Source organism: Malaclemys terrapin, chromosome 2 (assembly GCF_027887155.1).
Source record: "Malaclemys terrapin pileata isolate rMalTer1 chromosome 2, rMalTer1.hap1, whole genome shotgun sequence".
NCBI lineage: Eukaryota > Metazoa > Chordata > Testudines > Emydidae > Malaclemys > Malaclemys terrapin.
This window is the reverse complement of record NC_071506.1, coordinates 212,154,372-212,170,816: the sequence shown is the minus strand read 5'-3', so window position 1 is coordinate 212,170,816 and position 16,445 is coordinate 212,154,372. Positions and strand designations below refer to the sequence as shown.

The window sequence follows — 16,445 nt, the reverse complement described above, 5'->3', positions numbered from 1 at the left end:
ACATTTATTTAACAAGTACTGTAGATTTCAAACTATTATCATGGCAGAAGGCATCAGAATATAGTTTAATATTTACAACTGTACAAGTCCAGAGCTATAACTACTAGGATATTTCAACTATTTGGCTCAATGGGTGAATCTGAAGCTTATCTGCAATTGTGACAAATAGAAAATAAAGTTGACGGAGGTGCAAACACTTCTATTGCTTTAACTCCAACAGTTTTGTCCGAGAGCCCTTTATGTAAGATTTATTAACAAAAAAATACTACTTTGGATTAAATATACTGTAGACAGGCAAGGATCTAAGACTACTTCACAAACAGTAAGCCTCAACACCTATGAAATTCCAGAGACAAGCATTACACATATTCTACAGAGGTGTAAACTAAGGCACAGAGATGTTAACTGACTCGCACAGTGTTACAGCAAGTCAGTGGCAAAAGCAGGAACAGAACCACATAGACCCAGTCCCCCCTGTTCCAACTACTAAACAACCCCTCTTTTTTTCTTATATCTAAGTGGCTCAAATATACCACTATTTTTCTCTGCCGGCTAGTTTGATTTTCTTCTTCTAGCAGAAGGATCACTCAAAATTCATTTATGTGAGAATTTTCTGACCATAAGAAAACAGAACATGAATTAAAATACAGACTAACACTTCATTAGACAAAATTGTAAAAAATCTGAGGAAAATTCAGAGACAAGCATACCAAACTTGCCAGTGAAGCACTGTATGTTCTCTTAAGCGAATATTAACTGAAATTTACAAATTGCACTTTAAAATGTACCCCTGCTACTCTAGGTCATTCAGCACTTCTATAACATACTGAGAGTCTACATGCTACAGCTGGACCAAATAATGAGAAAATAAAAGTAACACCCTAAACTATCTTCAAGTTATACACAGACAGTTGAATTAAAAGCATTGATATCTGGCAAGTATTTCAGGGTATTATTTCAATTTCATTGTAAGATTATTGACTGGACTCCTAGTTACATTTAAACCCATTATAACCACTCTCTCTTAATAAAGATTTTCCATTAGAAAAATGTGTAATTACTTGGGATGGCCTTTAGGGGCCTGATCCAATGCCAATTGACATCAATGGGTATTAGATAAGGCACTATAAAAGGTGTGAAGAGTACAAAACTATGGAAAGGATTTTCAGTATTTAATTTTGCAAGAGAAATTGTCAGATAAAAAAGGCACCTGCAGCACTGAAGGATTCTTGGACATCAGAAGAGTTTTGTTCTGTATCTCTCACATAAAAAGTGAGTTGAGTTGGCTTAAAAGACTTAAATCCTGGTTTCTGGAGATTCTCCAAATAGCCATTTAACCTCTTAAGAGAGTTTTCATTGATTTCCTGTAGAAAACAAAATAAGAGCCACTGTAAATACTTAATTTTGTCCGCTTTCTCAACATAGCATATTTATTTAAAAGTAGGCTAACAGTGTTAGTTTAATAAGATACAACTAAATTTCGAAATATTAAACATAGTTCACAATTCCACGAAAACACATCAATGTATTCCAAATAGAAAGGTGACTGAGTAATTTTATTAAAAAATTGTCTTCATTGCATGAATAGCTGACTTGATGGTAGATAAGGGTAAACGGAAGTTAAGGCATATATAATGTTCAAGATAGCTTCCAAAACCAGGTAAAAATTAGGTTTGATTAAAAGTAAAAGGTCATTCTTTGTAAGGGTTGTCACAGGTTTTAAAAAAATAAAATGGAGTGTTGCATTAGTTCTATGTTTTGTATGGATCAAGACTCCAGATTGTCAGAGACAGCAATGCATAGTGAAAGGCTGATTAGTGAGTTTGGGGATATACTTTGTCCAAATTATAAGAATTTGCTGGACACTTTCTTGTTAAAGTTCTATTTTCCTAATCACCAATATCAATCATTTTAATTCTACAATATGTAGATCAAACTTTGACAGCGTAAAAACTAAACTAATAACATACTTCCATTCTTCATATACCATATAAATGAAAACACCATTAGAAACAAAAATATATTTTTACCCTTTCTCTGGGATGCTGGCCAAAGAAATCTGGATGCACAGCAAAATAGAAAGGTCTGAGAGCATTGACGGCTTCAGCACCTGACAAAGGTCTTGTCTGAAGAACCCACTGTAGCAATATTTTCTCCAGACACAACCTAACAAGGTAATAAAATCTTTATGTATTAAAGTAACCACTATATGAAAAAGTAATATAAACTACATAAAAGAAATGTTACCAAAATGGTGCAAACACTCATATGAAATACAATCACTTAAAAATAAGCCATACTAGAAGGCTGGATTTTGTCCCATGGGATCTACAAAATCCTATTTAACCAGAACAGGCCTACTGTGTTACAAAGATGATTGATGCTAATGGTTCTGATTAGTGGCATTCAAAAAGTGGTATTTGGAGAAGGTAAGGTATGCATGTTATAAGTTCATATATGAAATCCTCCACACAAATACTTCTTTTAAACACTGGTGATTGGAATAGTCAGCGGTACTAAGGGTTGCCATCTTGGAATTGTTTCTCAAAGTCAATGCCCATAACTTGAAGGTGCGAAAGTAGCTAAGAAGTTTAATATTTGTAAAGCACTTTGCTATTCTTGGATGAAAAGTGATATAAAAACAAAGCATTAGTTCTGGGCTAAAAAAACCCCTCAGTTACTTACCTTCTTGTAACTGTTGTTCTTTGAGATGTGTTGTTCATGTCTGTTCCAATTAGGTGTGTGTGCACTGCACGAATGGCAGCTGGAAGGTTTTTCTCCTAGTGGCCTTTGTTGGGTTGGCCCGGGTGGCCCCTGGGGTCGCACCTTCATGGTGCTCAATATAGGGGCCTGTCTACCATCCACCCCCTCAGTTCCGTCTTGCTGGCTGCTTGGACAAATGAGTAGGAGGGTGGGTATTGGAATAGACATGAACAACACATCTTGAATAACAGTAACGAGAAGGTAAGTAACCGTTTTTTCTTCGAGTGCTTGTTCATGTCAATTCCAATTAAGTGGATTACCAAGCCCAAATTTTGGAGGCGGGGTCAGAGCTCAAAGGTTCACTGACTGTAGCACTGCTCTACCAAAGGCTGCATCATCTCTGGCCTGCTGGGTAACAGCGCAATGCGAGGCAAAAATGTGTATTGATGACCATGTCGCTGCTCTGCATATTTCCTTGGATGGAACATGCACCAGGAATACAGCTGATGAAGCCTGTGCCCTCGTGGAGTGCGCTGTGAGCGGAGGGGCAGGAGATAGATAGAGTTGAAAAATAAAGTTCGCAACATCCGGGTGCAAGGACCACTCATGGCCGTGGAACAACCTGCTGAGATAGTCTGCCAACTCGTTCTGTACCCCAGGGAGGATCAAGTGAGCTATGCAAAAGTCCCACAGTCTAAGGGGTTCCTGGCACAGGGGAGAGGAGCGTGCACCTCCGTCTATTTATATAAAACATCACTGTCATGTTGTCTGTCATGACTGATACACATTTCCCCTCCAGATGAACTCGGAAGGTCTGGCATGCTAGGCGGACTGCTTTCAAATCTCTGATGTTGATGTGAAGGGAGAGCTCCGCCTAGGACCAGAGACCTTGTGTCCTGAGGTCTTCCAGGTGTGCCCCCCCACCCCAATGCTGACACATCCATCGCCAGCAAAAGGGATGGGTGAGGTCTGGTGAAGGAGGGCCTGGCCTACCTTACCTGCAGGTCGAGCCACCACAGGAGGGAGTTGAGGACTGGATGAGGCAGAGTGACGATCTTGTTCAGACCACCCTGAACTGGGCGATACACCGAGGCTAGCCACACCTGAAGAGGCCCGAGTCTGAGTCTAGCATGCTGTACTACATAGGTACAAGCGGCCAAGTGTCCCAGAAGCTTCAGGAAATTCCTTGCTGTGGTTGTAGGGAACTGTCTGAGGTTTTGAATGTTGTCACCCAGGGACCGGAACCGTGATTCCAGGAGGTACGCTGTGGCCTGTGTGGAGTCTAGTACCACTCCTATAACTCTATCTGCTAAACGGGAGACAGAGTTGATTTTTGCGCATTGAGAAGACGGCTCAGTTCGTCGAAAGTTGCTCTGATGAAGCCAAGTTGTGCCTCCACTTGCATCCTGAAGCGGCCCTTGATTAGCCAGTCGTCGAGGTACGGAAACACCTGTACCTATCGCTTGCGCAGGAACACAGCCACAACTGCAATGTACTTGGTAAACACTTGAGGAGCCACTGACAGGCCAAATGGGAGGACTGTGAACTAGTAGTGCTTGAAGTTCACCATGAATCTGAGGTACCTTCTGTGGGACAGCATAATCTAAATGTGAAAGTAAGCATCCTTCAAGTCAAGGGTGGCATACCAGTCCCCTGGATCCAAGGAAGGGATAATGGCGGCCAAAGAGACCATGGGGAACTTCAGTTTCTTCATAAACTTGTTGAGATCTTTCAGGTCTAGAATGGGCCTGAGGCCGCCTTTGGCTTCTGGTTTTGGGAAATACCGGGAATAGAAGCCCTAACCCTTCAGCTCCAGAGGAACCTCTTCCACTGCCCAAGCAACAAGAGCAAGTGCACCTCTTGTATGAGGAGTTGCTCATGATCAGGGTCCCTGAAGAGGGACAGGGAAGGGGGATGGAAGGGCACAGAAATGGTGGGACTATCCCCTTTCAACCATGCGGAGTACCCAGCGATCCGATGTAATACAGGCCCACACAGGGAAGAAAGGGGACAGTCAGCACGAGAAGGTAAGGTGGTATGGATCCAGTGTCCAGACTAGTGCGTTGCCCCATGGCGCATCTTCACAAGGTCTGCTTCTGGCCAGCAGACTGCTTCGCCTGACCAGAGCCCTGGCCTGAAGAGTGGGGCCTCTTTCTGTTGTTTCCACCCCACCTGCGGGAGAAGTCCTGCCTATTTTGAGGCTGGTATAAACAAGGTCGGGGGGCTGTGGCTTAAAATGTTTCCACTGGTTTGCCGGAGTGGTGAGGCCCAGAGACTTGAGGGTGGCCCTTGAGTCTTTCAGGCTATGAAGCCAGGAGTCTGTTTTCTCCGAAAACAAGGCCGAACCCTCAAAGGGGAGGTCTTGAATTGTTTGCTGGACCTCATAAGGAAGCCCAGACCCCTGTAGCTAGGTGCTCCATCTCATGGCTATACCCAGTAAGTCTGCCACGTCAAGGGCTGCCTGAAGTGAGACTCAGAGAAACCAGCTTTCCTTACGCCACTAGAGAGAATTCTTCCCTGGAGTCCTCCGGCAACAACTCTGTGAATTCGGCCATCACTCTGCAGGAGTTGTAATTGTACCTGCCGAGGACAGCCTGGTGGTTAGAGACCTAGAATTGTAGCCCCCCAGTGACACAAATTTTCCTCCCAGAGGCCCATCTTTTTTGCCTCCCAATTTTTTGGGAAGGGGCCCTAGCAGCCTTGCCGCTCCCGCTCATTCGCCTTGGCTACCACTAGGGAGTCTAGGGGAGGGTGGGTATAGAGGTGCCCGAACCCTTTAAAGGGAATGAAATACCTCCACTCATTCCACTTTGCCGTTGGTGGCAAAGAGACTGGAGTCTGCCAAATCTTAGTGGTCTCTTGTATGGTCCATATCAGAGGCAGGGCGATAGAGGAGGGACCAGAAGGAGCAAGGATGTCCTCCATCGGGTCAGAGGACTCGACCACCTCCTCAGTCTGGGTGCCCACATTTTGCGCTACCCTGTGCATCAATTGTTGGAGCACCCTCCTCTAGGGCTGGGGCCATTGATGTGCAAACCACTGCCTTGTCAGGCGAGAAGGACGACAAGGCCCTAGTCGGGAGTGGTTCCTGCTCGCTACCCCCGGCACTGAGGGGATCTTGTGGTGCAGCTGGTACCAGGGCAGCCAAGGCTGGTGCCGCTGTCAGTGCCCCACGAGCACGGCTGACATTGACGCCAGAGGTACAGCGACCATCTGGGAGGCTGAGGGCACATATGTCGCCGACCTAGAATAGGACCAGTGACTCTGGCCCTGGCAGAAGGTCCAGGGGTCCAAAATGGTCACTGGGCAGCCACTGACCCGGCTACGGTCTCGGTTGGAGATGGTATCCTTGTCTGTGGGATCTAACTCCTGCTCCTCCTGGACCGGGAGCAGTAGGACTCTGTTTCTGACTCCGAGGACTCTGTATAAGATGACCACGGAGGAGCAGAGTGCATCTGTGCTGGAGAGCGGCATCTAGGGCTAGGGGACTGGTGCAGCTCCCCTACCTGCACGCTTGTTGATGGCACTGGTGATCGGTGCCGAGGGGATGGCAATCGGCATGGCATTATCGCCGGTTTGCCCCTGGATGGCGCCCAGGTCTCATGGGTGGTGCTGAGACTGCTGCAGGCGTCCTGTCCTGTCTGGGGGGGGGGGGGGGGGGGGAGAGAGAGAGAGAGGAGGCGCGGCAGCAGTGCTGTGAGGGTGATCAGGTCTTCAGTTGCCTCGAATGTCTCCAGTGTGGATGGTATTTGCAAGTCACGGTTCTCCCAGACAGAGGAGGGGAGGGGGTCCAGACTCAACTGGTCCTAGGGAGAGTCTGGAGTCAACGCAACCTTCAATGTGGATGCCGAGCTTGTGTGGCCCGATGTGGGTCTCATAGCGGCGTGCTCCTTCAGCGCTACTCTGGGCGTGGTGGAGCGTCCCCTCTCAGGTCTTCTCTTCTTGTGCGGGACTGGAGAATGAGAGTGCGCAGAGCTCCTATGAGGAGATGCCTGCTGGTGCCGAGAGTCTCTATTGGAGTCCTTTCTCAGTGCCGACTCGTGTCCTGACGGTTCCAGGGCACTGTGCCATGGTGCCGAAGTGCTCAGCGTTGGCTCCGCTGAGCAGGGGTCCGAATGGGCATCCAAAGCAACCTCATTTAGCAATACTTTGAGGTGCTGCTCCCTCTCTTTTTGGGTCCGCAACCGAAAACCTCTGCAGATTTTGCAGCGCTCCTTGAGGTGGCCTTCCTCCAGACACTTCAGGCAGGAAACATGAGGGTCACTTTTTGGCATATGCTTGCCACAGTCTATGCAGGGTTTAAACCCTGGGGACTGAGGCATGCCCCAGTATCAGGGAAAAAAGGGGGAGTGTGATGGTGTACCCCATGAAGCTTTATGGAAATATGTTTATGAATGTATATATGACATAATTGGAATATGTTTTATGCTACACATGCCATGTAACATATCTCTGTAAAGGTAATGATTTACTGAATACATTCCTCCTATTTGTATGCATGTGTCATTGTTGTATTCGAAGTTATGAATACTGGCTGTGTACTTGTTTGATTTCTAAGAAGCTTTTGTAAAGCATTTGGTCAGCTTCTTGAGAAAGGAATGTGCAAATCAAGAATTACTTAAAGGACAGTGAATCTTGGAAGGCTCCAATCCACATAAGAAGTCTACCTGAGGACGTTCAAGGTAGCATGTAAACAATGGCTGCTGCCTGTAAAAACTGAGTCATGCATGGACATGTGACTTGCCCATGTGACTCCAAAACTCCATCTTGGAGCTGGACTTTGCATAGGAGAGAGGAGATGGTCTCCACCCACAAGAGAAAGTTTATTTAAACCCCTGGGAGACCCCTCCATTTTGTCTTCAGCTGGCTAAAGAGAGAGCCTCTCCACCCCCAAGGATACCTGAAAGAAACTGGAACAAAGGACAGTAACTATAGGGGGTGTGAGTGATTGCTGGACCCAGACTAAATGGAGACTAGTCTGTAAAAGGAAGTTTACTGGAATTCCTCTGAAGGTGAGGTTTTTATCTGTATTAAGTTTTCTTACTGTATTAGACATACATATTAGACTTGCGTGTTCTATCTTATTTTGCTTCATAATTCTCTTTGTTCTGTCTGCTATTACTTGAAACCACTTAAATCCTACTTTTTGTATTTAATAAAATCACTTTTTACTTATTAATTAACCCAGAGTATGTATTAATACTGGGGGGGGGGTGCAAATAGCTGTGCATCTCTCTCTATCAGTGTTATAGAGAGCGAACAATTTATGAGTAAAACGGATTTATTTGGGGTTTAGACTCCATTGGGAGTTGGGCATCTGAGTGTTAAAGAAAGGAATAGTTCTGTAAGATGCTTTCAGCTAAGTCTGCAGCTTTGGGGCACGTGGTTCTGGGTCTGTGTTAGAGCAGACTGATGTGTCTGGCTCAACAAGACAGGGTGCTGGAGTCCCAAGCTGGCAGGGAAAAGCAGGGGTAGAAGTAGTCTTAGCACATCAGTTGGCAGCCCCCAAGGGGGTTTCTGTGATCCAACCCATCACGGGGGGAACCAAAGGGTGCACCCCCCAACTAAACCTTATCGAAAACTAACACTAACTATACTCTATATATGAACTATTTACACAAAGAAGTTAAAGAAACTAGGGGAATTGCACTTGCAGAGCAAGAGCCACGAGCATTCAGGCTAACTGTCACAGGTGGTAAGAAGGAACTGAGGGGATGGCGGGTCGGCAGGGCCCTACAGTGAGCGCAATGAAGGCGCGACCACAGGGGGCACCCAGGCCAACCCAACGGAGGCTGCTAGAGGAAAAACCTTCTGGCTGCTGTGCATGTGGCACGTGCACACCTAATTGGAATTGACATGAACACGCACTTGAAGAAGAAATAATCATATATTTCAACACAGAGAAGGCATCCCTTGTTCACTTCTGAGAACCACATGCCCATGGCTATTCTTAATCCTGAGCAAACTTACTTCATTTCCCAAGCATATTCTTGTATAGAAGACAAAATGATATAAGGAGGTAGATTGGAGTGAAAGAAAATAAGCTTATTTGAAAACGAGAGTGCTGAAAGTGAGGAAAGAGGCAAGAACAGGGAAGAGGAGGGATGTTGACAGATTTAATTTCCATCATAGATGAAGAAGATTGTATAAAGGAAGATTTGAAGAGAGGGAGTGTTTGGATGAAGAAATTTAGATAGATCAGAAAGCACAAGTTAAAGGGTAAGCTTCAATTGTGGACAATTAAAGGAGAGAGTTCGAGGTTGTAAGAGCAAGTAGTGGGCAAATGGGAGATAGTGTGTCTTTAAGTTTTAGAGGCAGAGCTGAAGTAAGGGCAAATTCTGGCAACATTCTGGAAATGACAAAGAGCAGACTTGCACGGCAGATTAGAGAAATGAGAGGAAAAGGCAAATTCTGGGTAAAAGATCACTAAGGTTTCTGACCATAGTACAAAGTTGTCTGAGTTGTCGTGTTAAATGAACAGGACAGCACATTTATAAATACCAAGTAAATGGTAAATGTTTAACAATGGAATTTTTCCTTCCCGACTGATCTCACATAGCATACTAATTAATTTACCATGAGAAGTCATTTTTCCTTCATCATCTTAGTTTCAAACTGAATGTGAATGCTGATGGAAGAGCACTTCAGTTCTGTTCAGCATTGAAAGACAGCGTATACATTTAAAACTATAGACCAACCCCCCCCCCCCTCCGCCCCCAAAACCCCACACTTCACAAAATTAAATGCAAGACAGACAAAATCATAGTATGGTCAGAGGTTGATAAACTCGAGACAGGCAAATAAATGAAACCTAAGAGGCATAACTGCATATCTTTCACATAGAAATTATGACCATATAAAAATAATAAGACAGCCTTATAAAACTCCATTCACCTGATTTTCTGGGGTGAGTAATTTTACTGGAGAATAAATTGTGATGAACATTTCTTTTTGTCTACTCCTATCCTATAAAAGAAGTTGGCTAACAGATTTTTTTGTTTTTTTGGGGAGGGGGAGGGGAGTTGGGGAGGAGAGTATGTGCCTGGACTGTTAAAATTATCTTGATAATTTTGCAAGGCTGAAATAAGATGACCAAAATGGAGATCAATCAATCAAGTTTTATTGCACTTGCCAAATGCCTTTGCAAACAAACACCATAGTCAAATTGCAGTTAGTTCAAATATTATGAGATCTAGTAAAACCATCATCAACAAACCCAAGAAAGATGATCCAAGAACGTTTTACAAGCCAAGATCTGTGCAAATATGGATATTCTGAAAATCAAATAACTTAAGAGAAAGTCAGTGCAATATGAAGTTAACATCCAGATGGTTTGGTCTTTGGGAGCCATCTTTTCTTTTCCAAAATCATTAAATAGTGAGTCAAATTAAAATAGAACTTGCATAGATCCATAACATGTTAGGGTCATCTCCAAATCTCTTTTACACCACTTGGGCAGCAGATTCATTCATGTGAATACCTTTCCATCCAGCAATTAAAACAAGGTCAGACATCAGAGTCTCATGTGCATGTCTAAATTTTATTTTTAACAATTTTTTTAAAACAAGTATTGAGTTCTCAAGTTGAGATAAGGACCCTGATCTTGTTTGTCAGTATCTCTAACACTTTGGTCAGGGCTTAAATTCTCCCCAAGTATTTCCCGGGGCTTGGTGCCAGGGCTCCCGCAGGTTTGAAAATATTTACCAGAGCTCTGTTCTGGATGGCTCTGGCTGAATTTAAGCCCTGCGCTTAGTTAACAACAAAACAACTGATGAGGCTAATAAAAAAGGGTAGGTGAATATTTAAGATTCAAATAAACTTGCAGGGCTTGAGGAATCCATCTGACCATGATAAGCACAAAGCTTTCTCTGACGAAGATGGGGAGCCCTTACAGTTAAAAAAAAATAACCTTTGAAATGTGAACCAAATGTAAACCAAAGCAACACAGTCTTGTATTGGCAGAGAGACAACTCTACCACCTCTTCTGTTACTCCTAGTTTTGTCAAGAAGCAGAGTGAAATTACCGAGACTGGGCAGTTATTCAGGAAAGGACAATCGTAAAAGTTACCCCTCCCATATACAACTTCTTTGCAGTAACCAGGAGGCTCTGAGGCAGTAAGAGAAAGATTTTCCCTTCCAGACACTCCTAAGTACTTTACATTTAATCAGACACAGTTAAAAGCTCATACAAAAGATAGTCTGAAAAAAAAGATCCATGGATAATACCCATACAAGAATGTCAGCAGCCTACCCCTTCATAGTTGGTTGGCAAGGGGCCTAGGCTCCCTGTACCTTACCTGTTCCCATCTTTAAAAGTTACCTCTGGCTAAAGTACAAGGTTTTCCTCATAACCTTTTTAACTTGAGACATACAAATCACATTTATCCAAGATCTTAATGAGAAAATGGCGATAGATGGGAAACAAAAAAAATAAAACTGCTATATGTAACGTTACCATCGTAGAAGGTAGGCTGAGGATCCTAGCAAAAAACTATTTTGAACTTACTCAAAGGAGGAACACTCACAGACCAATTAACCTATGTAACAGAATGAAGAATATACACAGAAAAGATGAAAGACAGATCTTGAGGCATCCCATAGCTGTGGGGCGAAATTAAGAAATTAAAATTTATTTAGAGAAAAAAATGCAAAGAAGGTGTCCTTGGCTTCTTGCTCAAGGAGTGATCAATTTTCCCCAAAACCGCATTCAGATTAAGGAGGATAAGAAGAGACAGGGATTCATGTTCAAAAGCAAAATCATTACCCCAAGAGTACTGCAGTCTCACTATTGTGAAAGATATTATCAAACACAATCTCTGCTACAAGGTGTTATGCCACAGGATTGCAAGACAGAATCATTGATGAAATAATACTCCCTGTTGAAGATTGTTGTCAAAATCTATTAAACATAACTTTTTCCTGTAGCTTTCGCATTGAATATCTTTGTTAAAAGTAATTTACTTTACCCTTACAGTTCACTTTATCTGTAATGCTGAACTTTAATAGCATAAGAATTCAGTTATATTTTGGATATTTAATTTTAGCTTATTTCACCCAATAAAGCCATACTCAAACCTATGTTCTGTTTAGCCTGTGTCTAACTATTCATCCTCCATTGGATGACTGAATGTGTACTGCAGCTATTGTGGTAAAAATGTCAAATGGCACATGGATAACAAATGACCCATTCAGAGAAAAATTGAAAAGTATTAAACACAAAACCTCCAGCTTTTAATTACTAAGTTAAAGGGTAGATTAATTTGGCAATCAGTCTTACCTCCTCACAGCCCCCAAATGGCAAAACATCTCACTGCTTATGCTCAAGTCAACTTTCAGACATCCGCTAGATCACTTAAAGAAGAATACAAAAGGAAAGTATATTTAATGATTGTGTCCATTTATATTTCCCCCTTTCAATTCTCTAAAAAACTGTTTTACAATTTAAGTAACAGTGGTAATGAACAATTAAGAAAATCCACAATGCAGGATTTGGTTTTACACAAGGATGCTTTTAGATTTTTTCCTAAGCTACAGGAAAAAAGTAACTTTTAGTAAATTATGTGATAAAATGTGTACTCTGTATTAATATAGGTGGATATGAACTGACACTATTTGAAAATCTTAAACAGAATAATTTAAAGATACTCCAGTTTCTGGTGAGTATGGCTTTTAAAAAAAGTCCTTTGATATATTTAAAATGTTTTTCAATCTCCCTGTTTTTTTATAACTGTCTTTTCAGCACAGGAGAAATTGACTGACTACAAGGGGGAAACAGTGAAATTGACTATGCACAAAGTGCCCTCAAATCCACAAAATAAAACGAAAAAAAAACAAACAAAAATAAAGCAAAACAGTTTTCCACCCAAACTTCTTCCAGTTATCTTAGGTGCTACATTTAACTTCAAATTTTTCAAAACAAATAAAGTTTTCAAGTTGGTTGTGTCCCTTTAAAAACAGGTGGCAGATACAAAACCAATAAAAGAAAATACTTTTTCATACAATGTATAATTAGATATGGAATCCATCACCATAAGATATCAAGGCAAAAATCTTAACAGATTTCAAAATGACATTAGCAATTTTTTGTATGGATAACAAGAAAATCTAGAATTACTGTAATAAACACTAAATAAACCAACCAACCAACCAAAAGCCACCAAACAGTTTTGGAAGGGCTTAAGCCAATTTCTAACTGCTGAAGGTTAGGAGGGAGTATTTCTGGAGGCAGATTCTCTCATAACTGCCTGCTGCAGTTTTCTTGCATCTTCCTCTGAAACATCTGGTGTTGGCTACAGTATTATGTTATTAAACTGATCAACTGAACACACACAGAATTATTTCATCTGCACCCTAATCAAAAGACAGTTGTGTCTGAGCAAAACACAACTTTCTTTCCTCAAACAAACTAGATTTATACTGCACTCCACTTGTAACACCAAAGTCTTTGGGAATAAAGCATCATTTTTGCCTTATCACTTCAGAACTCAAAGTGAATATATATTTGGTTTCATAGTCCTATTGAGCCTTACTTCTCAACTGTAACATGAAGGGAGAGTGACATGCAAAAAGTTACTGCATTTAAAAAAACAAAAAACAAATCTGTCTTTAAAGTTTAATGTATTTTTTTAATTTTTATAGAGTGTTAATCAAGTGATACCTAGGCAGCTTGAAACAAATTGTGTTTTAATAGTCCATTCACCATATATTTTTAAAAAGAGCCCTAATAATTTTTGCTTTAATATTTTTGGAATTCTCCATAGATCTAGGGCCAAACACTTCCTTACGTCACGTATAAGGGTATTGGCTAATATGTATGTAGGCCTTTTTTTCCCCCTTAGAAAGGCACGAAATAGTTCAGCATAATTGTCTCCTCAAGGGAAGCAGCATAGTGTGTGTATAAGAAGTCACTGCTGTCAGTTTCTCACATTTAACTGAGCACTTGATTGCTGTGAGCATTCCCAGCAGTATGCTGAACTGAACAACTGAACATTCCAGGTATACCAATGTTAGTAAGAGTGACAGATGTCATGAACAGGCAAAAGCTGAAGGAGTTTAAATACAAAGGAAATATTCACTTTTCTCATGCAGCACAAAATCGGCTATGGTTAACCAGTTAAGTCAACAATTTGATCACTTTTCTAAAACAATTTTTAAAACCCCAACACACTCTTTAAAATAGCATGTGATCTGGTGAAAGATTTTTGTAGATTCTAGTCTTATGCCTGTTGAAGCAGCTACCCATTTCCCTAATTGGCCAGATGCAGCATGGTTACTTCAACAACAGTGTATACAGAATGAACTAAAACATTCATATAAACATTTTAGCTACAACATTTCCATAGGTTAAGAGTACAACACTAGAGCTGGTTCTGTGGCTTTTTGCTACCCCAGGCAGATTCAGAGTGGTCATAAGCAGTGCAATTACAAAAATTCAAAGACTTGAGTAAGTTTTTAAAATAGAATTTGCTGGGTGCTTCATGAGATATCTCTAGACTGCAAAAACTGCCTTAAAATTAAAATCTAAAATGTGAGTCTTTAGCTCTATGCAAGAGAGAATGAAGCAGGGCTGATTTGCCAACAGGAATATTTAAAAGACACCATTGAAATCCACACCATTAACAAGTGACTAAACATTTTGCTGCCTCAGACAGACACCTGTTGGGCCTATGCTGCATTATGTAACAGATCTGAGATGCAGTCATGTAACTGCAGTTCCAAATCAAAGCCTCTGGTGAGAGATAGGAAGGGAGGAGTTTGGGTCTCCAGATGAGCAGCGCAGGGTGCCAGAACGCTTCTGCAATCTCAGCATAAATACAGAAGAAGTTTACAAAACACAAGCCAAGTGTCTTCCAACTCTTGACCATCCAAAGCTTATAAGGCCAGAGGGAAATGGGTAGCTTGACCTCTTGTATATGACAGGCCACCAACATCTCCTAAACTAGCCCCACGTATTACAGCCCAGGGGAGGTCAGTCTGCATCCAGACCCTGACCAGAGCCGCCCTACCCCAAGACCCCACGAAGGGCGCTCAGACACAGCAGCCCAGCCCCTCCTGGCGGGCTGCGTTTCCGTGGGGTTAGTGGTTTAAAATCCCGTCTCTCTGAGGGTGGGTCCGAGCCAAGGCGGGCGTGGGCAGCGCCAGTCACCTGGCCCCGCACAACACCGGGGTTACAATCCGGACACAAAAAGGGCTGCCTTCAAAAGCGGCAGGGGCTCCAGCCACCGTGTGACGGGAAAGCGCCACCCCCGGCCTCGCTCCCTAGGACAGCGGGCCCGGCAGAGCAGCGGGATCCCGCGGGAAGTTTTAAACGAGCCACGTGGAAACCGATCGCTGTCTCGGCTCGGCCCGGCCCGCTAGCGCGTTCAGCGGGCAGCTCCCGGCCTGTCCCCACCAGGGGTCGTGGGCCAAGGAAGGGCCCGTGAGCGCAGAACCCCGCGGGGGCAGCTGAGGCCCTGACACTTCCCCGAGATACGCAGGAGACCAGCAGCCGCCGTGCCGCGTCAGGCCCCCAGCCCCCTCACCTCAGCGTCGTGACAGCGGCCCCTCCCCCCGCCTGCCGGAGCTCGGTCCCCATCGCGGGGCGCGCGCGTAGGGAGCCGACACTGTGACCCCCTCCCGAGAGGGAGACGAAGGGGGAGCGGCCTGAGGGGCGGGGTCGCCGCCGTCCCCTTCCCACCTCCCGAGCAGGTTCCTCTCCTCCGCCCGCGCTCCGGGTCGCGCGCTGGCCCCTCTTCGCGCGCAGCCGCGTCACCTCGCGCGTTCCTCCAGCCCGCGACCAAGAGAGAGACCGCGCGCGCGCACCCCCATCCGTCAAAGTAGCCGCGCATGCGCGAGAGCTCTGCAGTGCCCGAGCGCCCCGGTGGAGGGTGTTTAATTCTCGGAGGCAGAACAGAACGATCCCGGTGCCGAGGGACGGCGGGGCCAGGCCCCCGAGCCCCGCACACGCCGAGGAACGGACTCTCCCGAGCTCCCCCCCCCGCAGGGGAAAACCCGCCCGCCGTTACCGGGCTCCTCCGCAGCGGCAGGCCCCGCACTCCCACCCCAGCGCGGGTGATTTCAGCCGAGCGGAACCGGACGGTGTTTAGCGGCTCCCACGGCGCGTGTAACGTTGGGGGTTTCACCCTGTGAGCCCCAAGGCCTTGCCTGTAACCGCACACGCCGGAGCCGCACGCCCCTGAGCTCCCGCCGCTGCAACTTCTTCCGCGGGATTTTGGGAGTGGGGGCCTGGCAATGTCTCCTCACCCACGCACCGGGAGTAGCTGGTCTGCCTGGGGAGCCCCACGCTGCTCTTTCTCTGAGCTGGAAATCAACTTTCACTCCGTCTGAACGCAGCTACCCAGCAACAGGAGGCGGGTGGCACCTTAATGACTAACAGATTTATTTGGGCGTAAACTTTCGTGGGTAAAAAAACCCACAGAAGTGGGATTGTGGGGTTTTCACGAAAGCTTATGCCCAAATAAATGTTAGTCTTTAAAGTGCCACCAGACGGCTTGTTGTTTTTGTGGATACAGATTAACACGGCTACCCCCTGATACTTGGGAGCTACCCAGCAATTGATATTTATTTGGGAGCTAGAAGTGCAAGCAAAGGGAACATTGTATTCCTTTTAAATAAATATACAAAGTATGCCCTGAGGTCAGGGCCGGATTAACTTTTTGTGGGCCCAGCCCCAAACATATTTGTGGGCCCCCATTGGGGAAATAGGGCATGTGATGGGGGGGCCATCCACAGAGTGATGGGCC

The 16,445-nt window shown here is 44.4% G+C and overlaps 1 protein-coding gene across 7 annotated transcripts in view; it reads right to left on the bottom strand.

Moving 5' to 3' along the window:
- TCAIM (T cell activation inhibitor, mitochondrial) overlaps positions 1-16,061 on the bottom strand; it is a 56,245-nt gene extending 40,184 nt beyond the window's left edge. For 3 of the 7 annotated variants that reach the window (XR_008443983.1, XM_054019818.1, XM_054019823.1), the window contains exons 1-4: positions 15,225-15,373; positions 11,981-12,054; positions 2,031-2,166; positions 1,211-1,364 (exon numbers count right to left, since the gene is read on the bottom strand). Coding sequence is in view for 6 of the 7 variants with exons in the window: in XM_054019818.1 (XP_053875793.1) it covers positions 1,211-1,364; positions 2,031-2,166; positions 11,981-12,009 (319 nt within the window). In the remaining variant the exon portion in view is untranslated. The other 4 variants (XM_054019821.1, XM_054019820.1, XM_054019822.1 and 1 more) reach the window with 4 other exon arrangements.
- Between the last annotated feature and the right edge of the window lie 384 nt (positions 16,062-16,445).